Source organism: Simochromis diagramma, unplaced genomic scaffold, assembly GCF_900408965.1.
Source record: "Simochromis diagramma unplaced genomic scaffold, fSimDia1.1 OVJJ01000131.1, whole genome shotgun sequence".
Classification (NCBI taxonomy): domain Eukaryota; kingdom Metazoa; phylum Chordata; class Actinopteri; order Cichliformes; family Cichlidae; genus Simochromis; species Simochromis diagramma.
Genome location: NW_024387200.1, coordinates 11,800,678 through 11,824,474, shown reverse-complemented (window position 1 = coordinate 11,824,474; position 23,797 = coordinate 11,800,678). Strand labels below are relative to the sequence as shown.

Sequence of the window (23,797 nt, the reverse complement as noted above, 5' to 3'; positions counted from 1 at the left end):
ACCATTGCTAACCATTACCTATCTCAGATTTTAAGTCCTCAATCTATAAAAAAAACTTTTTTGGGTGTGCTATTGTTCAGTGTAACAGCGGTGTACACACAGTTCATTTTTAAGCAAACCACCATAAAGTGTGAGTACGTTGTTGGGTCACCATGTAAGTAAAGTAAAAAGTAAGTAACATTTTATTTGCATAACACCTTTCAAGATAAAAATCACAAAGTGCTTCACAGAAAAGCTAAAACATAGCTAGAACAGCTGAAACACACATTAGCATTGAAGTCTGAGAGTTTTTATGACTAAAACAGATACCGCCAACAAAAGGTCCCAAAGTGTGGTTTGTTGTAGTCAAAGTGGCTGGGGATGCTGGTGAAGACATGGTGATTTTGATGCTAATAACAGGGGGAGCACGAATCTTGCTGGGGAAACTGAGAATGAAGATTATGGCAAAAGGACGAGCGTCACAACGTCCATGATGAGTGTAATCAGTTCCCCAGGCAGTGATGATGAAGACGACTGCTTGCACGATGAAGGCAATGGAGCTGGTAGCTGCGATCATGACAATCGTGGTATAAGATAATGACTGGAAATGACATGGTGAAGAAGTTTAAGACGCTGATTAAGAGAGAGTTGTGACGATAATGAATGAATGAGGTGATGAAGAGCAGCAACCAGATGATTAGAAGACTATAAGGAGGACTGGAACGATGTTTCCTCATCCTCTGCTTTCCCCCCCCTAGGGGCAACCTCGCCGCCGCCCCTCCCATGCACAGCGTTGCCTCGGTGATTGCCGGTTTACGTGATGACGTCGGATGTATATGAGCGCAGGCGGCGGGATCTCTCTCCCTTTTACCGCCATCGGAGCGGAGTCTCTTTCTTCCCCGAGACCGCTTCACTGCGTAGCGCCGCTAACCAAACCAGCCTCCGGCTAGACAGCGAAGGTAAGAGACGGGAGTTGGGAATGGCTTCGGCGCTAACGCCCCAAACTTGGTCGTCGTCCCCGAAGTTGAATTTCAGTCCCACTGTATGAGCGAACGGTGGCAAGAGGGTGACAGCGCTGCTTTTGCTAATGCTAGTCAAGTCAGACAGTGGCAGCAGCCATTGAGACTGGCTCCACCATGATGTGTGTTAACGTTACACGCGATTTGGAAAAAAAAAACAAACAATAAAACAGCGTTTATGTTCGCCCGCTTCCACCGGACTGTTTGACCAGTCATTGCATTCGCAGAGAGGACAAAACGCTGGCTAAGTCCGGCACTTGTCGGCGTTTTTCGACATTTGTTGACACGTGTCTCCTTTCTTGTAATTTTGGACTTGACCTTATTTTTATTTTTGTGGAGGATGGGTGGGTGGAGATGGAGGGGGACGGGGGACTGTTCACGAGACTTAGCTTTACTGATAACGGCACGCGGCGTTTGGTTGAATTGGATAGTTGGTTCTATTACATAAGGGGAAGCTGGTTAAAACGTGGTGCTGGAGCGTTGACACCACTTCCTAACTGGCCCATATTTTCTAGTTACAGCACCGTGTCTGTCGAAGCTGTTCCTCCCACTTGCTCTCCCCGAGTAGTGCGCATCGAGCTAGCAGCACGCAAGCTAGCTTTAACTAGCAGCGCACACACAAGAGCTCTTTGATACTAGACTGAGGCAGGCCGGCTAAAGTTGGTCTGTACACTAGCCGGAGTCCGGCTTGTTTTATGTGGGTAAAATGAGTAAACGTTTCAACAGGTTGGCTGCCAAATGAAGCCGAAATGTGGTTTCAGCAGGCAGGCATCCACCCGGGGCTTTTTGTTAGTCATGAATGGGTCGACATGACTTCAGCATGCAACACGTGGTCGCTGGGCAGGGATAGAAGAAATGGCTATCTTGAGTAAGGGTCTGTCTTTGGGCCAGTTTGATGTTTTTAGGAGAATGTAATCAATTAGCTGCTCAGTGTTGCAATTAGTCTTCTCTAGGGAAGACGTAGGTGGGTTTAAGTTGTCTTTTTTTCTTTTTTAATGGCAATTACACACCATACAAAGTGGGAGCAGCTTAAATCTTTTTTTGTTCAAATGAATCGCCACATATAGCTCTGGAAGCGCTGATGTTGTTATCACTTTTCACAATGAAAAAACAAGTTGAGGTATTTTAGGGACTTAAACAATGAGGCATGCTGTTGATATTGACGCAGGTTGGCCTGGGCAATTTGATAGAAAATGCTCCAGGCTGGTATTATCCTGTGCGTAATATACCCAAGTCTTTGTTTCGTGCATTATAAGCCAACTACCAACTACCCCAACTAAAAACACTGTCATCTCATTCTGCACAGTGGAAGTTTTTTTTTTTTTTGTCCTAAGAGCTTTCTCCAGTACTTATCAATAATTTGGAGAAATAGAGAGGTGGTAGGGATGGTGGGTGTCATCCTAGAGTAACAAAGCATACGTGCTTTTATTATTCCTAGACACTTTCAGATTTATTCATTTGTCAGTGTAAACTTAAAAAGTGAAAGCCTAAAAAACGTTTCTTGCTATTCCAAAAGTGGCAGACTGCAGGTTTCATTTGAGAAATGGGATGTAATTAAAGTCACAAACCAGCCAACAAGGCAGGCTTCTCCCTAAATCAGTTATCCTCTGCAAGAGGGAAGAAACGCATTGATCTGTCATGTGACTTTTCTAAGCTAAAAGTGTCACATCAGCTCTGCAGCTGAATAATCTTGGCGTATCGGCTGAATATAGCCCACCTGAGATAAACAGTTATGATATGCTGCTTTGTTGAAATAATTTCCTTGCTCTGTTGAAAGACCTACATAGATTTTTGGTTTCGATTCTAATTTGTCAAAAGTTAAGTGTAATAGATTATAAGCTCCTAGGCTTTAGTTCTTGAAGCCCTGCAGCTGCTAGTGTTACAGGCTAACAAGGGACAGATTTGCCCCTGGGATGACAGTTGAATGTAGTTAATGAGCTGATGAGTTGGGACAGCAGCAAGAACATGGCAGTCAGGAAAAGGATTATGGACCTTTTACCATCATCTGCACTCTGCTGAAATGCCGTCGTGTCATTCATGTGTTGCTAGGTCAGTGATGATTCATATAAAATGTGTCTTGTAACATTGTTATGATAAAGTAGTGGTAGTCAAAGTCCATTAGACTTTTAAAAAAAATTGAATAATTGTTTTTTTTTTTTTTCTTAATGGGGAAAAAATACTTTGGCTCATGTGTTCCTCCATGGCACTCAGCTGCCTCTTCAGTGAGTCTCGGGTCCATCCTTTATGGGTTTTAGCAGTTCTTTTCCTGTTCCATGGGACATAATTGCATGCAAGTCGCATCCTAGAGCTGGTGGAGAACTGGTTCCTGTAGTGCTAAACCAAACTGTACCAGGCTACAGGAGTAGAAAAGGGACTGCTGTCAAGCAGCTAAACTCCCAGCTGGTGGAGTTGGAATATGTCTGTAGGGAGAGGCAACTGAATTGCATCAAGGACCCGCCACCCTAATCAGTCTCTCAGGGGAAGGTGGCCTTGGCTGAGTGGCAAGGGGGTGACTGACTAACAGCCAGGGTTGATCCCATGTAGACTGGGATAGGACTCTTAAAATAAGCATGTGATGGATTTAGACAAGTCCTGAGTGTTTAATAAAAATTCTTTGGAAAAAGAAGTTAATTATTTATTTACTTAATTATTTGGGGATGGGTGTGTTATTAGAGATTAGTAAAGTTTATTTGAATATCGATCATAGCAGGTAATAGTAGCCACAGTGCTAAACAGACTGCTGTACTGATCGGCAAAGGACTAATGAGGGAAAGATGACATTCATATGCACTAAAGTCATTTTCAGTCTTTTGTTTTTAATCAGTGTGTGAATGCCTCATAAGGCTCTGCTTTGATCTTTCGTGAGATGCTGTCAGTGCTGTGTTGACTGCAGCCTAGGGTTCCTTTTATATGCATTTTTCATGCATTTCCTCTGGAGTGGAGGGTAGTGCTGTGTGTGCACTATTTTCAGGAGTATCATTACTTATACAGCCAGTTTAGTTTCATTTGCATCAAAATGGTGAGGCTGCAGTTTTACATTTTTAAAATTATACAATAAAAACTATATATCATTTTAGTTTTGTGGTAATAAGAAGGGAAGGGGACTTGATATGAAGTAACTCGAGTTTTTGTGGTTTATTATTAGCGTTCTCTAACAACATTGTGGGGCGCTTATTACAGAAATTTTTCTATTTATTTTTTTACTGTGGAGGTGCTCAGTAACATTCCAGTAGCTGTTTAACAACACAATGAAGGACTGTTAAATTTAAACCAGTATCTTTATATTAGCTTAGAAGTTGGTTGTAAACGGTGTTCAACAGAAATCTTAGTGTACTAATTAAAAACATGAATGCACATTAATATCCTCAATGCCCCCGCAGATACCTTTCCTTTCTGCAAGTTCTTAATATTAGTGGACATGCCAGGCTTTTTGTTTTTAAGTATATTACATAAAATTGTTCAGAGTGGTGGTATTCACCCTTTAACTGCTTACTAGAAAAAGATGTGTAAAGGTAGAGATGAGGCTCAACAGACGGATGAACTACTGATAAGAGCCGCATTTTGGTTGTGGTCATTACTCCTGAACTTTCCACTGTGAGAACAGAAGTTGCATAACATAAAGTGTGCTATAGCTCAATCATGCGTAACCTCATGCATGTGTCTTTGGTGCCCTCTGGTACTTATACAAATTGCACTACACCTTTGTGCGTATGAAATTTCTGCCTATTGTCATTAAATGATTTACTCTGGCTCTTGCAGCCAGTTTTTAAACTGAAACTAGTCATTTTGAGCAGGTTGTGTTAATAAGTTGCCCTCTCCTAACCTGGTTAGGATAGATGCAGCTTTGCCTTTAGGCTGAACAATTTTGCAAAAAGCCTGTGTAGTGCACCCCTCTGGTAACAATAACATGTAATCCAGGATTTCTAAGCTAACTGGTTCTGTTCTTTCTTTCTAGCATCACTTGAGACTCGGTTAATATGGCAGACATCGACAAGTAAGTACATTATGTGGTGTTGATAACTAAAATTAAACATTTGGCCTCTCTGTCAACTCGTTTTGTTTTTTTTTCTTTTTCTAAGTTGAAGGTGACATTTTTTGTGCTTATAAGGTAAACCTTGAATATACCAAAAGCAGAACCATGGAGAGGTCCAGATTAGTTGCGGTAAAGCCTGACAAAGGGGTTTGCTGCAGGTGGGACACCTGTCAAAGCATCCACACTCCAGCCTTTTATTCTAAAATTCCTGTGTCGTTGTTACAAAAGAGGCAGTGATTTATAGTTGCACACTCATTATGATATGAAATGGGACTTTTTAACATGAAGCCTACAGTAGTTGGACTTGTTTTTGGAGCCAGCTTCATGTGGTCATTGGAGGAACTGCAGTTTCTGGTACTGAGTTTTCAGATTCAGAAAGTGCCCCTCAGGTTAAATCTAAGGGTGCAGTGCAGTAGGAGCTCCTCCACACACCTCTCCAACAGCTAGGGTTACTTTTTCCCCCCTTTAAATGCATGTTTTACAGGCCACCTTTAAAACATGTATGGCTCTGTAACAATGGCCCAATCGGATGGAAGCTGTCTCTTTGACTCTTAAATTCTTCCACTCTTGGGCATTGATTTTTCACAATAGTCTGCAGCCTGATGGAAGGATGAGACGGGCTAGTGAAGCTGTGTTATGTTCGGTATTGAACTGTGATAGTGCTGCATCTTGAAGTTGGGCATCATGTTTCACTGCTTTGAGCAGCATCATGGGTAAAGGCAGACTCCAGTTTTGTTTACTAGTGAATTTTTAGAGCTGCACCACATCACTGCTGGCCCTCACTCAGTATCAGGATGATCTTGGGCAAGGTGTGTCAGCATGGCAGTTGGCTCTTCATTGTTAGTCATGCTATTACTGCCACATGTGGCTGGCATAGTGGTCAGTGATCAGCCAAAAGATGCCAGGAGTAGTTTGGCCAATCTTAAATGTTCCTTCATAAGTACTGCTTTGTTTTGGCTAACATTTCCACCTTCTGTCCTTCCCCTCTCTCCTTGAGCAGCAAAGATCAGGCTGAGATGGACCCAGCAGATATGGAGGATGTTGAGGAAGTGGAAGAGGAGGAAACGGGAGAAGATGAAAACAGCAAAGGTAAGGCAGTCTCAGTATACTTACAGTCTGGAGTTGAATTGCGCATATTCTGTGGTTTAGGTGAAATGTAGAAGTGGGGGAATGTGGGGTCACATGTGCCCCCCCCCCCCCCCACAAAAAAAGCTATTTAGCCAGTGCCAAAGGAATATCAGTAGCCAAGTGATAACATTGAGAAGATGGCAATTCAAACACTCAGTATCAGTGGGTGAACAAAGTGGCACATAAACTTGAATACAACATAATAGACTTAACAGTTGAGAGCTGGGAGCACTGATCCGTTTTATTTTGGGATCTCGATGCTGTTTATGTATTCTTTGATCCTCAATGGTTCTGACGACTACTCACATATTGGCCTACTCCCGGCTTATTGTGGCTAGATATAGATTGCTGCTTGGGCCTATCTTTTTATAGCTAGTTTGAGCAGTCTTTTAAAAGCCAGACTTGAAAGAAGACTGATTCTGGCTGCCTACGTCTGATCTGTCACAGCGGCCGCACTTTAAGGAAGTCTGTACACAAGACCTAGAAGCTGGGGGAGGATTATAAATGCATGAGTAATACATGGTTGCAGCCTGCTGGCGTTAACATGCAGTGTAGACCCTCATTAAGAAATCTTTTGAGATTTCACACATGAGGGCTGTTGTGGAACACCTGTAACTTGGGAATCACAAGCTTTGAACATTTGAGATTTTTAACTGATGTTTGAGCTGAATGTAAATCTATTAATTACATGAAGCACCCCACGCCCTGCAGATACTCCTCTGCTTTATTGTAGGGTTTCAGTAATGCTGTAGCTTCAGTTGCACAGGTACTGTGGTGTAGTACAGTTTATCTGTAGTGTGTGGATGCACTATAGAACAGTTCCTGTGGTTGGTAGATTTGGTAATGATTAAAAACAAGTTTTTATTGCTGGTTGTGTAGTAGCGGCACCTTGGTTGAAATTCAATACAGTTGTGCGATATGACCAAAATCTCATATCCCGATATAAGACATCTGTCGTCCGATAACGATATAAATCACAAAAATGTTACATTTTCTGTAAATTCTGTGACTCTCGGGCAGCTCGACTTGCGTGAAGTGTTTCCAGCTGCGCGTCATGTAGCTGGAGTCGAGTGTTTTAGCCGATGCATGAAACGATACATTTTTAGACATAAGTTGTAACGGCCGCCGTTTTCTTTGTGAGTATTTATTACACGGCGTGCTGCGGGGAGAAGCCTGTTCTAATGTTTGAGTCTAAGGTTTATTTGTTAGCACCTGGCGGCTCTTTTTTACTTCTCATCCGTAAACATTCTGCATCTTTCACGTGATTCAGTTTATTTTGAAAAGTCTCAACAGGATCTTGAGCTTTATTGTGAAAGGTTTATGTGGAAAATAAACAAGCGGACACGCGATGGTGTTACCATCGTTGTTGCATCGACGATGCATAAAAACAGGCGCTTGTCCATCTGTGTGGTTATATTAAATATAAGAGAAAGAGAGAACTTTAAGAAATTAATATAGCCACTACAGTGACATCAGAACGATGAAAAAAACATTACCGTAAACTGTTTATTTTGCGACACCACGAAACAAACGATAGCGTAAAATGAAACGATAGATGTTTTTATATCGTCATCCGACCGATATATATCGTTATATCGAACAGCCCTACCTACAGTCGTTCCAGTAAGCTGAGCTGATAGACTTTGACTTGAGGTTTTTGTTTTTTGTTTTTTTTGGTGTCAGTTTAACAACATGGGCAGTTATAGTTGCTGAACTTGCCCCTGCATTTACATAACTTGAGGAATGTGCTACAACTGCTAGTTAACTTAATTCTGACAGTGCTGCAAATGGGGTTTAACATAATTAAAATCCCCCTCAGTGACCCGGTTTAAGTGTGTATAGCTTTAAAACCTCAAATGTAACAGTTGAAGACTACAGGGGGATCAGTTTGTAAAGGTGTAGTGATGCTTCTCTAAAACAATCTAATGTGGTGGTTTACACACAGGTCAGTGGTTCAGTTTCAGCCAGAGACACAAATCCACTTTCAGGTTTCTTCAGGAAGGTTATCCAGGGTTAAACTATACCAAATAAAAACATGTGGCGCTGCCTGCTGTGGTGACCCCTTGTCACAAGGGGAGCAACATTTGTTTTGTCACTTCATAACAGCCCCCTTCTTGTGTTTTTGGTCTACTACAGAATTCTACATTAAAGCATCTGCTTAAGGAGCTGATTTTGTCTAAATTCAGAGAAGCTTATTTATTTATTTGACTCGGTGCAGCATCCCTGACAGCTCGCTGATTTTTGGCTTGTAACACAAGGAAAATGTCCAGGATGTGCCAGCAGAGAAAAGTGACTTCCAGTCTTTTTAATCTTCTCACCTGCCAGCAGCAATCTGACTGAGCTTTGATAGGTGTGAGCAATGTGTCGGACGCTTGGGTTGTACCATCTGTCACCTGTCTGGCTGCACAAAGAGCACTCTTTGACTGCTGAGCATATATGTATATGCAACATTCATAATGCACATAACCAGACATCAACCTCTGTTTCCACACTTTAAAGCATACAACAAGCAAAGTACTTAAGAGCACTCCACCGAGCAGTGATGGAATGGTTACAAAAACAATCGTAAAATTGTTATTGTGCAGCTCCTGATTTGGGTTTCAATTATAAATCAGTATATTTGAGTGTAGTTTTAAGTGAATCCCGCTCAACATCAGTTCTGAGATGATGCTCAAGTTCTGCTCATAGATTTCTTTTCACTGTATGTTTCTCTTCAGCTCGTCAGCTGACTGTCCAGATGATGCAGAATCCACAGATCCTGGCTGCGCTGCAGGAGAGGCTGGATGGTTTGAATGGCTCACCATCAGGGTACATGGAGAGGTGAGGGATGGCTCATTTGTCTTGCCTGAGCAGCACACAGGCAGCTCTGAATTGAGAATAATGTACAGACTTTGTTTTTGTTTTTATATTAAGGTTTTTATGCAAGAGTGGTATTCACTAAATTTTGTTCAGTAGATCCTGCTTTTTTTTTATTTAATTTTTTATTTTTTATAAGTCTGGCTGTTGGCAACTGTTGCTGTGGGCTTTCCATCAGTTACAGCAATCACTTCCTTGCAAATAGACAATCAAAAACATCCACCTACAATCTACATGCTTCAGCATACTGATGAGTATCTGAAATGGTGACGACACCTTATTGAGTAGAAATGCAAATGACTTTGAAGTTGAGGTCAACACCAACGGTGCAGTCAAAACAAGCGAGTCATGAGTTGATGAGCATCTACCGGTGTGACACTACATGGCTCAAGAAATACAACTGGGTTTCAGTGTGAAGCAGGTGGGCTTCTTACATTGAAGTGGGAAGCCTCAGCCCCTGGCGAGGTCAGCTATTATCGTCTCGGATGCGATGAAGGAAGAACGCATGTTGAGTTTCAAACATCACTTTGTAAGGACAGCTGGTTTTAAATTGGGTATGCTGAGGCACATAAAGGTGAGATGTATGGTAATAGGAAAACCCATTTAATGTGTTACAGACCACTTCCAGACTGTAGGCAGTGAAACATTAAACAGACGTTCAAACAAGACAAAATTGTCTGTTCGTATTAAAATGCAAAATCCAAAGTCTAGCTCTGCTTTCTCAGTGTAAGTGGCTGTGAGCACCTGGTGTTCTTCATAAAACGGCATACCAGAGAGCCTTTAAAATAAATGCATACAATGATGTTGTGGAAAAAGGACAGTGGGGCACTGCATTTCAGGGCATAGTACTGGCATCAGTTGTAAATAATGAGGGCTGCTTTAGTGGGCGAATAGCTGCACAATGACTTTATTTTGTGTAGTCACTTGAGTTAACATGGATCAATTTGTTGCCTGAGTCCAGGAAATGTAATCGCAGCTGACGTGAGTCATAGTTAAAACGAAAATAATCCAAGTGGAGGAGATACTTTTAACAAAAACCACACTGAAGGATGCTTGCTGAAACGGTGACAGTTCAGTCAGTGGTTGGGGCTTCTGAGATGCTAGGTTGTGAGCGTCGCTGTGCATCTTGGCTGAGCCACCCACTGCTCCTCTCTTCAGCAAAACCATCAGCAAGCAGCTCTTTAATCAACATGTCAAGTGTTTGGCAGTCACCACCAAACTCACCGGTTGCATCCCAGCACTTGGGACTCACACGCATTCCCCTGCCAGGCTAGTGCAGGCGTCTCTAATTTACCACACTGCAGAGAAACTTGACTGGGTGCAGTCTCTCTGCACTTCTGAGTCTGGTTAACTGATCATTCAACAGATTCTAAAGATATAATTAGGATGTTAAAGTTGCAGGGTGTCCAAATGGGACCGCAGAGATGTGCACCTTCAAATGCAGAAACATGGGGTCTGATGTGAAAGAACAAGCAGAAAGAGCAGATTTGTATTACAGGAGAATTTATTCCACCATCAGATAAATGCACTATATTGAAAGCTAGCCGAATGGAATCGGTAGCATCCTACAAAATAAGTCTGCGATGAGTTGGAAATGAGAAGCATGGATGTGATGAAATGGTTTCATATTCATTTCAGTTTACGTTTTAAAAATATAAACTGTCTGTCATTAAAAGCAAACATGGAGGTGACCTTGTAAGACATGAGGAGGAACCCCTCTCTCATCTACAGCAAGACCCAGGCCACAAGTTCCCCAAGTGTCCACCAAGTAAATCTGCAAAAGAAACCGACGCTGATGTTAAATGAAGCAAATCTGAATAAAAGCAGTTCTCAGCATAGTTTTTTTTACTGTTTTTAAAATGTTTTCTTGGAAGGCCATCCTGACTCACTATGGATCCTCTCGGGAGAGTATGTCTGCACTTTGTTGCCATTCTCTAAAGCTCTCTGCAGATTAACTTCTGAAGAGGAGGCCACTGTTTGCCTCAATGTCTTTTTTTCCCCCTGTGACTTATAATTCTTTTGTAAGGGCTAGAAAACGAATGACAATCAAGTGGATATATATATATATATATATATATATATATACATACACACTTACATTTTTTACTTGGAGTTTAAATATTACTTTTCAATAACCAGGATTGTCCTCATGTCTTCTGTTCATGTGTCCTCCCTCAGTTTACCAAAGGTCGTAAAGAGACGTGTCAATGCTCTCAAGAACCTGCAGGTCAAATGTGCCCACATTGAAGCGAAGTTCTACGAGGAAGTACATGAGCTGGAAAGAAAGTATGCTGCCCTCTACCAGCCCCTCTTCGACAAAGTATGTTTTTGGTCTTGTGTATACTTTGTAAAGAAGTCATGGTTTGTCACCACAAAGTAAAACTTACTGCGTATTATGTGTTCCAGCGTGATGCAGCCACTCTTTAGTCACTCACAGTGAGACCAGAAGCCTAATTTTGTATGGCTCTTCCCTTTACAGAGACTTATGACATAAATGACAATTTAAAAACTGTCTTTTTAGAATGTATTTATTTATTTTTGTTTTTTTGAAGAACTGTTGAATCACAAATTCTGCTCTTCAGAAGAAACTCTCATAAGCCTAGAGGTTGCATATACATTTACCTAAATATTGATTAAATACAAGAATCTGCTGAGCGCTTCCTGAGGGCCAAAGCGCTCGATTTGAACAAGACGTGCAGCTCTCACGTTGTAACTGGACATGAGTAGGTTTAGACCTGCATTGATACTGATGTGTTTGACGCTTTCTCCTTGAGCATCATTTGCCTCGAGTGCACACTTTCTTGAATCTGTGAAGCTACATCAGGATTTAGAAGCAGCTCAGGGAACTTAGAGCTTGCATAGAAAACGTATGGCTCTGGTCTGCTGTTTGAGCACACTCCATGTGTGTAAGTGTATCTATAGTAACCATAGCTCTTTCATCATTCTTCCATCTGTGGTGGAGCCAAGAAAGCAGCTTTTCTCAGATATGCTGCAAACCTTTGATAATCTGGGACCAGAATTTTTTTGGGAAATGAAATGAGTTGTTTTCTCAACTATAAAAATAGTTCCTCTTAAATGTTAACTGATAGTCAAGTAAATGCTTTAAGCTGACTTGTGTTGAAAGGTTTGCTTTGTGTTGCATCAGAAGGTGATGAAAGAAGAGGTTGTAAAAAGCCCCTTTATGGATTTGGATCACACTGTTGTACTGCGTGTAACATAAGTGCACGATCCTTCACCTTTGCAGTGAGGACTGCTTTCAAGCTGCTGTTCTGGGTGTTTCTGATGTCTCTAATGCAGTGTTAAAGGCACCTTTTCCTGTAAATTAACACTGTTTGAAATGACTACTTTGCCATTTGAATCCAGAGATCGCTTGTTCTCATACAACTCACACAATGCAGGATTTGTTTATTTTGTAAGAACTGATTTGCTGTGGTATAACTTGCAGTATAAAATAAATGCATGTGTAAATTTGTAATTCAGATGGTTCTCTCGTTTCCTCACAGAGAAGTGACATAGTGAAAGCAGCTTATGAGCCCACAGATGAGGAATGTGAATGGAAAGCGGATGAAGAGGAAGAGCTGACGGTACGTAAGCAGGGACAAATGACAAATACACCTGCATGCTTACTGTATAAATACTTGGCTTTCTGCATTTTTCTGCTTTCACATTTCATACGTGGACCCAATTGTCTTCCCAAAGTGACAGCACAGCATCCAACCATCACTGATTTCAGACATCTGCTTTTCAGAGTGGATTAAATCTGTACTATGGTGCTGCATGTGACGCTAGGTTTTTGTTTTGTTTTTTTAAACACCCCCTTTTGGTCATTACTGTTCAGTGCTGTGTGGTTGTATATGTGGACAGGGCATAAAATGTTTTGGTTTGTTTATTCACCAAACACACATACAAATACTTAGAAGAAAACCTCTTTTAACCAGGATGAGATGAAGGAGAAGGCCAAGTTGGAGGAAGAGAAGAAGGATGAGGAAAAAGAAGACCCCAAAGGCATTCCTGAATTCTGGTTAACGGTTTTCAAAAATGTGGACCTGCTCAGTGACATGCTGCAGGTATGTTTACACACACAGAAAATGGGTCACAGACAGCGACTACTTCTCTAATTCAATAATCAGGGTTTGCTTCCACCTCCTGGCCAATAGCTGTATAGGCTGGCTCGTGTGGTTTTGTGTGTTTGCTTCTAAACCACTTCTTCCCTCCCCTCAGGAACATGATGAACCCATCCTTAAGCATTTACAAGACATTAAAGTAAAATTCTCAGATCCAGGACAGCCAATGGTAAGTGTGCTTCTCATACTTTAAATGGCTAAAACCAGTCTGACTGTTTGCTCATCAGCCTCTTGTGTTCACCAGAGCTTCACATTAGAGTTCCACTTTGAGCCAAACGACTTCTTCACAAACACAGTGTTGACAAAAACCTACAAGATGAGGTCAGAGCCCGATGAGAACGACCCCTTCTCCTTCGATGGGCCAGAGATCATGAGCTGCGCAGGGTGAGTGTCGGCGATTCTTTTTTCTTTTCAGGTTTTTGTTTTCTAAGCAACTTTTGATGCACATAAAGAAATGCTGCCAAAGAGCTTATCATTTCTTCAGTTTTGCACCTCGGCTGTCACAGGCTGATGGAGTGGTGCTGTTGAGTGGGCAACGTGGCAGCTTGTGAACTGACATAGGACTGAAAGTCATACCATAGGTGCACCGACCAAATATCTGAGATGAGTCTGAACTCTGTGACCTCGAGGTCACAATTTATAAATCAAATGTATACCAAACTCGTATTAACTTGGAGGTTGTGGGTGAGCACTGGTGGCCACCAGTATTGCTCTCCAACCAGAGAGGCAGAGGATAATTGAAAGTCCTTACTGGATAATTCGTACATCCAAGATGTTTTTTAGATTTGACACTTCAAATGCTGCCTCCTGACCTTGTTTCCATTGCTCCTTGTTTTTGACAACAGCTGCACGATTGAATGGACAAAGGGCAAGAACGTCACATTGAAAACAATCAAAAAGAAACAAAAGCACAAGGGCCGTGGCACGGTCAGGACGGTCACCAAAACAGTCCCCAACGACTCCTTTTTCAACTTCTTCACCCCACCAGAGGGTAAGAGTGACATGGCAGAGAAGTTGACCGTTGCTATACAGAGTTTGCTCCAGTCTGAGTTTTGTTTGCATTGTTTCATTTTGATCTGTGCTTTCTTTGCAGTCCCAGAAAATGGCGAGTTGGTAAGTTGGTGCTTTTACACACTGTTTCACCTGGGATGTCTTTTGATATTAACTTGAGCTTCTTTACATGAGACGTACACTTCCATTAACCTCAAACATTATGTAGTGACTTAAAAACGTGATTTGGTGACCCAGATAAGTAACTACAGTCAAGGTTGCCAGAGGGGCTGGTCTGTGAATCTTAATATTGAGTAATACTAGAAGCAAAGCCACTACAGTTTAGCAACAAACTGTTTTCTCAACTTTTGATTTTGACAAAATTCAAATTTGATCACAAACTAACTCCAGCTGCATCTTGGCACATCTTAAAGGCAAACCTTAGTGCCTGACAGGCCAGAGGATTTGTAATCAGTTTTGTACCCATTCTTCCCTCCAAGGAGGAAACGCACTTCAGATGCCATTTGTATAGAAATGCTGAATCGGGGGCAGCTCTGGTTGCTTTCTCACTTTGTTCAGGAAATGCATGAATAAACTGTCTGATTTCAGGATGAGGATTCGGAAGCCATTCTGGCTGCTGACTTTGAAATTGGCCACTTCATCCGCGAACGTATCGTACCCCGAGCGGTGCTGTATTTCACAGGAGAGGCCATAGAGGATGATGACGATGATGTGAGTGTGGGCATTTGATATCTTGGGTGGGGTTACAAAGTGATTGAGTTGTAAGAATTAATTCAACTTAGATAAGCATTTTAATTTGGCATGATCCTGGCTCTTAACAAATGTTTTTCTTTTACAGTATGATGAAGAGGGAGAGGAGGCAGATGATGAGGTAAAACCACCAAAAAACTACCACAGGCCACTAAAGCTTACATTTTGGAAGTTGTAGACTGAAGTTGCCCTGTGCTGTGTGTTCAGGAAGGTGAAGAGGAGGCTGACGAGGAGAACGACCCCGACTATGATCCCAAGGTGAGAGAACATGTCTGTAAAGATCTCTGGTGCTGTGAGAAAAGACCTTACTCAGCAGTTCTCAACTTTGATGGCTCAGGATTTTCTTACTTAAGGCGATGGATAGCTTCACGAGTCACTGCGTTCAGAATCTTTCTGCATAATTTTCTGTCACCTGAGGATCCTGAGCTGCAGGTGGAGAACAGCTGATTTCAACATACAGAATACATACTGTCAACAAATGCATCTCATTTTACACCAGCTTTAATTTGCTTCAGCTTCTGTTCTGTTGTGACCTTGGTTTGGTTCTCTGGTTAAGACAGAAAATGCATCCAGTTGATATTTTGTCTTTTCAGCGCTCCATTTTCAGTTTGACTTTTACAAGTTGTTGAAATTTGAATGCTGCATGTTGTTGTTGTTAAAGCTAAAGTAACACAGATACAGTATGCCAGAAACAAAAGGACACAAGGAAAAAAAAATCCTTCAAGTTTGTACAGAATTTTAGCCAATAGGCTTTCTGCCACATTTGGACACGATTTTACCTCATTTTATGGTAACTGCCCAGAAACGTATCAAAATCTATCTGCCAGTAAGCAATTTATCTTCATTCATTTATCTTTACTTCATCACCTAATGAACAAATTCATCTGGAAACCACGGCAATCTTAGTCTAAACCAGGGGTCGGCAACCCTAGGCACGGCACGCAAAGGGTTTACTGATGGCACGACCATAGCTGGACTGGCCAGATTTTTATTTTGTTTTTTGCAATGGTGTAAACAATGAAAGGTGGTGGATGCTGGCCGGTGTGTAAAAATAACTCAGTAGTTTGGTGGTGGCATCGCGGAGCTTCCACAGGTTCAGTAACATTAGCAAGTGGTGGAGGCCAGCAGGTGGATGAGGGAAGGAGAGGCAGGAGGAGGAGAGACCCGAGGCGGCCGCCAGTCCGAGTGTCAGGTGAACTGAAATTATGACCTGCAGTCTATCTGGGTCAGATATGAACCAAGTTTAGGTGGAGTTTCTTTTTCGTTGTGCTGACTTTTTAGTCAGTTACAATAACTCGTACTGCGTGCTAGCTAGCATGATGGAGTTTCTATACAGCTGGGTGGTGCTATGATGTCACTGATAGTGAACTTTATTTTATTCATAAGGTTAGTTAGTAGAGTTGCAAACCGTCCCGTAAAAAGACAGAATCGTCCTGCATTCAGAGAAAATATTACATGTTTCGTGTTGAGCTGAGAAGAGACGCAGTTTGTCCCGGACTTCAGCTACAATGAAAAAGACACAAAGCTGGAGTTATTCTGTCGTTACGCTTCAGCTGCCTCTTCTCTCATTCTCTCCCCCTGCCTCTCCTGTTGCTTCTTCAATCATGAAACTGATCAATGATCAGCTGATCGGCTTTTCTCTCTTGTTTGTTTATCTCCCACTTTGCGCCAGAAAGAGGAAACCAGCGGATGTCGCGCTAAACAACAGCAGCACGTTTAAGCTTGATCAGCTGTTGTTAGAATTTATTTAATATTACTTTCTAGTATCAGCTGATGTTTGCTGGAGCCACAGCTGTAAAGCTGCTGGTCATGATGTCGGTTTGGATATGTGGTGAGAGGGAAACATGAAGATGAAACCAGGAGATGTCCTTACTGAATCATCAGAACTGAACAGGTGATGGAGAAACAGGTTTACCTTTTAGGTGACATGGATGAGTTGAAGTTATGAACTGTTTCTGAGAGACTAATAACACCAGGATCCTTTTCTAAGTAGCTGACAGCTGGTAACTGTGCAGGGGCGGGTCTAGCAAAGTGTTGCCAGGGGGGCAGGTAGGGCATTAACAGGGAAAGGTGGGCACAAAGAAATACTTTCTTATTTTCATTTAAAATGTCTGGCTGTTATTAAATAATTATCTGAATCTTACAACCAAAGTTTTTATCTGATGTAAAATGTATAGAAATCATACATATACCAACAAGACTGTGCATCACTGTCACAACAGCATTTGTTTTCATTCAAAGGCTTTAATACCTGGTGGGCCGGTCTTTAGTCAAGCCCAGGCTGTTTTTTTTTTTTTTTTTTTTTTTTTTTTTTTGTGTCCCAGTCCAGCCCTGAGCACGACACGCAGTGAATTAATCTGAGAAGGTGCATCCAAAAAAAAAATGGCTGGGCCAGCGGTGCACATCGCAAATCAGCTCACATACACACATTAGTTGTGTCGCTTCTTAATGACAGTATCTTAGCTAACAACCCCAACTACCAGATTCAACTTGTAATTGGCTAAAAATAACTTGGAGGGACGTTGTTAGCTTTCCATATTCCGACACTTCAAAAGCTTCAGGAGCTGTCCACTCAGCACAGCATCAGCACCACGGAGATACTCGGATACATCCATAGACTCGAGACACAATGCGTTTTTGGGACTTTCAGGCGTTTGGACCAATGTTTTATTTTCTGATCAAACCAGAAATCTTTAATGAGCAGCTGGATTTGTCTCACATTAACTGGCTGAGGTAATGCCAGTTAATGCAACATCGAAGCAGCTGGAATCCACAGCTGTGCGTGTTCATGGAGCTGCATGTTCACCTGCTGGTCATCACTACCTGACAAGTTTAACTGTCTTCAGAACATTGCAGAGGCCTTATTGACAGTATTTGGCTCTACATGTCTGTGTGAGCAGATTTTCTCTCACATGAGTCCTCAGGTAGCCTCTGAATGCTGGACACTCACAGACCTGTGTCTCTGAGTGGGAGACCAGAGATCACATTAACATGTGTGTCTCTGTATTAACAAACATGCCAAATTGGCTCAGTTTATTTTTCTTATTGTTGTCGTGAGGAGACCATAAATAGCGTTTGTATTTTCTGTTGTACAGTTCATTTGCTGTTATGGATAAAAAGTGTCTTTTTTTTTGTTTTTATTGTGTAACTTCATAGAGCGTTATTAAATTTATTGTTAATGCAATCATATGGCACACTGACTTCTGAGGAAATTTTAAATGGCACTCGCCATCAGAAAGGTTGCCTACCCCTGGTCTAAACCTTAGACTGGATATAAAACATTAATTTAAGTCACAAATGACTGCAATATTAAAGTCATAAATCAAGTTAAAGTAGGTGCTTTTCCCCCCTCCTCACCCCGTAGACACAATCAGACATCCCCCCTCACCCAGAGCTGCCGATGCTGCCTACGTCCCCAGGATTCCAAATTTACTGTAACCTGAACACACCAGCTGTGTTTATTGTGACAGTCCAATTATTACTATGTATCTTTACTACATTATGGTTACTCAGCAGGTTACTCAATGAGCCAGACCACTTTGTAAAGTATTGTGACTGAGAGCCAGGGGTCCTTCATCACCTGTCAGGAAACATTCACTGCATTAGAAATAAACTTGAAAATGCATGGAATGTAAAGACAACATTATACAGTATTTATCAGTTTAACATTGCTTGAACCACCCGTCATGGTCAGCAGCTTTTAATGGGCCAGAAATTCTGTGCCCATCTTTAACCATTTGAATAGAAGTGGGCATGCACACACCAAATGAAGTGCAAATCTGATGAGATTTGGCCTAGTCCCCCCGAGACAAAAAATAACAGGTTGTCTCCTGCGGGGCTCTTTGTTCACTGAGATTCTCTGCATCCTTCTTGATGAAGGTAATGCAGCTGAAAAAACTGAGTAAACAAAAGCATTGGAAACGGCAGCAAGATGCATGAACGTCTGTGATCAATGGACTCAGTGTCCTTTTGTAGGTAGTCATATTTGTAAGGTTGGGTTTTTGAGGGGTTGCCTGCATGACCTTGCGTGTTGACTCATTTGGCCTGAGACTAGTAACTTTGAATTACTCCAAACTGAAGAAGCTGAGTTTGACACCACAGCATGTAAACAAGCATGAGCTCTGCTGCTGCTTTGCTCAACTAAAACATCTGACATTCTGTATTCTGCGAGTTTGGCTTTTTTTTTTTTTTTTTCCTCCTATTCATTGATGTGTCTTCATCACCTGTCACTTTGGCATATTTTGTCAGCTACTCTTTAAATTTTTCCTCACTAGGTTTAAGTGGTGACTGTAGAAAAATAACCCTATCCTGGTAGGTACAGCTCATTAATTGTCAGCTTTTCCACCATCACACCCCCACCACCCTCCACCCCCACACCTTTTGATTTTGGGTTATGGCTTTTCCATCTTTGTCTCTCTCCACCCTTCCTCGGCTGCTGTGTTAACACTATCCTGACTTACTAACTCACTGGTTTGGCTTTTTTATTTTTTTTTCATGAAGTTTAACCCATATTAGAGCTCTGCATTTGCACCTGTATCATTTCTGTATGTTGAAGCGAGCCCAACCTTCTTTGTTTTGTCCCCACCATGTTGAACTCTTCCCATGCACAAACACAGGCTAGTTCATCAGGGTGATGATTTGTTTGGCAAAAATGTCCTTTTTGTTTATGTGTGAGTTCCCATTTAAATGTCATTGGTCTGTTCGTCCATGAACGTCCTTTGTTTTCCTTCATGACCTCTGTTCATCTACATGCCCCCAATACAGGGCTGCTGTGATGTCTTAATGTCTGGTTAAATGGCTCTCAAATGTCCCCAAAAGTGCTTTTAATTCTAAAGGGCCTTTTACCATCCATTAGAAACTGGAGTTCTGGTAGTATATGGAGAAAGAAGCTCAGATGCTGCAGCAGTGGTGTTGGTTACAGACAGGGCGTTCGTTTTTTGAATGCGTACTTTGAGTCGCTCATTAAAAGCCACGTGTTGAACGGTGGCAGCAACGACCTCACTCTGTAGTAATGTGTGTGGCATCAGGCCATGAAGAGCAGCCTTGAACAGCTGCAGCGTGCCATCATCACCTCTGCAAGTGTGTAATGTCCAAGGACGTCCCACCCTGAGTGTGCCGGGGGCTTAATTATCCTCTGTGTGGTTTTAAACCTTAATTTGCCCCAGTGTTTCATTTATTTGGCAGCTAATTGATTTGATCTGAAGTCCCTGAGTTTATGTTTAAAGTGTCGACATTTGTTATTTTGAAAGGGCTAATGGAAAATGGGCTCCTATGGCAGATGTTTGGGTCTCTCCCAAGTTTATACTGTGGATACGGAGTCCCATTATTCAACTTTGCTGGTTTAAAAAATATATACCTCAGCCATTGTTAATTTAATTAACCAGCGGAGATTTTGAAGCTAAATTTTCAGTCACTGAATCTCTGGCAGTTAGCTGGTTTGATGTTGGTATATCAGCCTCTAATCAACAAGTTACACAGAAATGTCTGATTTCTTTTTTGTTTTAGTGAACAAACATTCTCATTATTTTGTCCTCCACAGGACTCATTATGAGATTATCTCACACAGTGATGGAGGCCTCGAAACTCCAGTATTTGTCTGCATTTGTTGAAGATTACTGAGCGAGTTTCTTTCCTCAGCATAAGTCAAACTGAGGACAGCAGATTGTTCTGTTGACACACCCCATCAAGAAGATCCACCAGCTCGTCTTAAAATGAGATCTATCATGTCTGTAATGTTTCAGAGAGATCTGCAAGTTGTCATTTCCTAAGGCTCCAAGATACATTTCGGCGTTCTCAAACGGCAACATTTAAGTCTCAGAAAAATGAGCAAACTGTTTATCTCATGAGGAATTACCTTTACCTGTCATTCCTGGTTGCTCAGAATGCATCAAGTAGACGAGTAGAAATGTGTTTACTGGATGAATGTGCTGATAAATGGAACAGAATAATCCTTTAATCCTTTGGCACAGCTGACAATAAGAGAATCAAAGTGTATTCTATGATGTTGGAAACCCTTCTAAGATTTTAGGCTCACACTGATTTCTGAAGTGCTTAGTAACATGCGAGTGCTGAAAGATGTCTGAGGGTATGTGCTTTAAGAGTTGCATAAGACTGAGATGCTCCTGGTAGATGCCAACTAATGTGCGTTAAAGCAGGAACCGTAATATTGCTGAAACTAGCATGTTAGGCTGGCATGTTGGGGATGCTGGCAGCTCATGGTTTTTGTGCAGTAGAGGCTGGTGGGTGGGGAAGTGGTCCTTACTCAGACATGAGCGCACAGCCCCCTGAAGTTTCCCAGTCACGACTGCAGTAAAGTAAAAATGACAGGAACCTCCTAGCTGTGTAAAAGAAACTTGCAATACCTACAGCTCGCTCAGGGCACTATAAAACTCCAAGCCATCCACATCGGGCTTTATTTTATCCATTTAAGCACTTTATCTCCCTCACACCTGTGGTCAGCTTAGCTTTCATCATGAGTGCTCTTACTCTTACACTCCAGAAGAAAAACTTGAAATGGCCATCTAAGGTTTGTCACTATTTTGCCTCATGCTGATACAAAAAGACATATGGGGAAAGATTTATATGAAGCACTTAAAGGTCACAAGTTGCATATGATAATTAGAAAAAAATGTTAGCTTAGCAGAGCCAGCCTACTGCTAAGCTAACCTGCTGCTGGAGCTTCCCACGGGAGTGCACTCGATCCTCTGAAAGTCATGTCACTTTCAAACGGTCTCACCAGCACCCTAAAGAATCCCTGGCCTGATGTTTATTTGCATCAATACTGTTTAACGAAAAGTATTTTCATACTGCTGTCTGTCTAATGTGAATGTGTCAGTCATCACATCCTTGTCATTTCTGTTGCATTTAAAAATAGCTGAGGTGAGAAGTTTGAGTTTGTAGCTGCTTGAGTGTGGTGGAGTGGCGTGACTGCGTACGTGCCGTTTGAATGAGTCTGTATGGAGCGGCCTTCATCTTAACACCCACCATCCTGTTTCTTACAGAAGGATGCAGCCCCCCCAGCTGAGTGCAAGCAGCAGTGAAGCCTGACCCGGCTGCCTCGAGGATCAACTGCACTGTAACAGCTTCTCAAAAGAAGAAATATATAAATAAAAAAATAAAAAAAAATAGTTACTTACCGCCTTATAATGTTTTGTATTTTTCTTGGTAGAGAACTTGGAGAAAAAAAGGTTTCAAGATTTTTGTTACAAAAACTCATGGTAATATACTGGGAGCAGTGTGGCTCGATATACATAGTATTTTACTAGACCTGTTTTCCCCTCTCTTCCTTCTCTGTACAATAGTTAGACTGCAGGAAGATAACCTCCCTCAAAAAGCATGAACTTGTTTCTTCACTGCTAAACTAGTTTGGGTTCTTGTGAAGTCTTTTGTTGTATTTGCTCTTAGACAACAGCTGTGGTTTAGACTGGCATTGCGGCGACACCAATCTATATATCCTCTCCTCCAAGCTAAATTCCAGGTTGTCCCAGTGATTTATTTTAGCTTTTGTTTTCTAAACTCTTAGCGGGGACTTGAGCACTTAAAAGAGAACACACAAAGCACTGTAGCATTTCCAGACAGGACTGATGTGTTAGCTGCACCTGAGTGTCCAGTCCAGTTTATTCTGTGGGATCCACAGTTGCCACCCCCTCACCTGACTTCTTTTTCTCCACTCCCCCACAACTTCTTTGGGAATTCCTGTGCCACCTGTGCTCCACTGCTTTCCGCTTAAACATTCCGGTAAACGGACTGGCTGGCCCCATTAGTGAACCTCTTAAAGAGTCTGCCATTCTTCCTCCGGACGGACTGTTAAAATGATATCAAAACTGACGTTTGCAGTGACTTCTTCGCTCCTGTGGCTCTCTACAGCCGACTCTCGAACATTCCTTATCTTAAGAAAACTCTGGAAAGTGGGGTGAGACAGTTTGTCAGGATGGCGTAGTTTTGGGACACAGCCCCAATAACCTCACGCTTCAGGCTCCTCGAAGGCTCGCAGTAGTGTGGCTGTCGTCTTTTTCTATAGCACTTTGTTACTTGTGTGGTGTACCGGTGGTGTCCTGTCCAATTATTCAATGTGAGCAGCCCTTTGACTCCTCCCACCCCATACCTGAGGGGATGTGAGAGGGGGTGCTGCTGTAGCCCCGCTCTGCAGAGTTCAAGTTGTGCTATTTGGTTTAAAGTGCATTACCGTTGTTGTCGAGGGAGGCACACTAGTCCCATTCAGGGAAGCTTTATAGGAACAGTGTTGGGCAGATGTAGCACAGTGGATGACAAGGGGAGGGGGTGGAGTGTCAAGATTGGGCTCACACCTCACTTTTTTCCCTCTTCGGTTTGTTTACCCCCATCATGTAACAAATTCATGTCTCATGTGAACCTGAGCCCAGTAGCTGAGGTCACGGTTCATTTTTATCACTGTGAAAGAAATGGGGGAGTGTGATAAGGCCATTGTGTTGGCTCATGACCCACCACCCTGGCCACCCAAACCTGCTTCCTTTGTTACCCAGAATGCCTTGGAAAAGGTTGTCGGAGCAATACTTTAAGCCAGGAGAGGAACTGAAATGTAACAGCAGTTTTGCTCCCCCCAGTCCTTTAGCGTCCCCCCCCCCCCCTTTCTCTCCCCTCGGTTGTGAGAACAGCCATCTGTTGGTTGTCATTGGGGCATCATCATGTCCACTGTGGAGATCCAGGGTACTTGGCATTTTGCAGGGAGTGTCCAGATCATGTTCATTGGAAATGGACTGACTGGATTTCTGTGGGGGCGTCCTTCTGAGCAGCTGTTGTCAAGGCAAAATGCTATGCTACAAAATACTAATGTACTCAATAACTGTATGTGTATGTTCATGAATAAATTGGTTAAACATGTATGTGATGGCTGACTTTTTTTCTCTCTCCTCCCCATC

General features: G+C 42.2%; 1 protein-coding gene across 2 annotated transcripts; it reads left to right on the top strand.

The window, feature by feature from the left end:
* Positions 1-807: 807 nt before the first annotated feature.
* On the top strand, positions 808-23,759 carry nap1l1 (nucleosome assembly protein 1-like 1). Of its 2 annotated transcripts, XM_040050497.1 has the most exons (16): positions 808-938; positions 4,954-4,992; positions 6,032-6,120; positions 8,877-8,979; positions 11,194-11,335; positions 12,519-12,599; positions 12,954-13,082; positions 13,237-13,308; positions 13,384-13,523; positions 13,985-14,130; positions 14,233-14,252; positions 14,739-14,861; positions 14,989-15,021; positions 15,108-15,158; positions 19,175-19,211; positions 21,902-23,759. In XM_040050497.1, the coding sequence occupies exons 2-15, from the start codon at positions 4,976-4,978 to the stop codon at positions 19,178-19,180; spliced, it is 1,152 nt and encodes a 383-aa protein (XP_039906431.1). In that variant the 5' UTR covers positions 808-938; positions 4,954-4,975; the 3' UTR covers positions 19,181-19,211; positions 21,902-23,759. The 2 variants fall into 2 exon arrangements, with proteins under 2 accessions (XP_039906431.1, XP_039906430.1); XM_040050496.1 differs by lacking the exon at positions 19,175-19,211.
* The last annotated feature ends 38 nt before the right edge of the window (positions 23,760-23,797 follow it).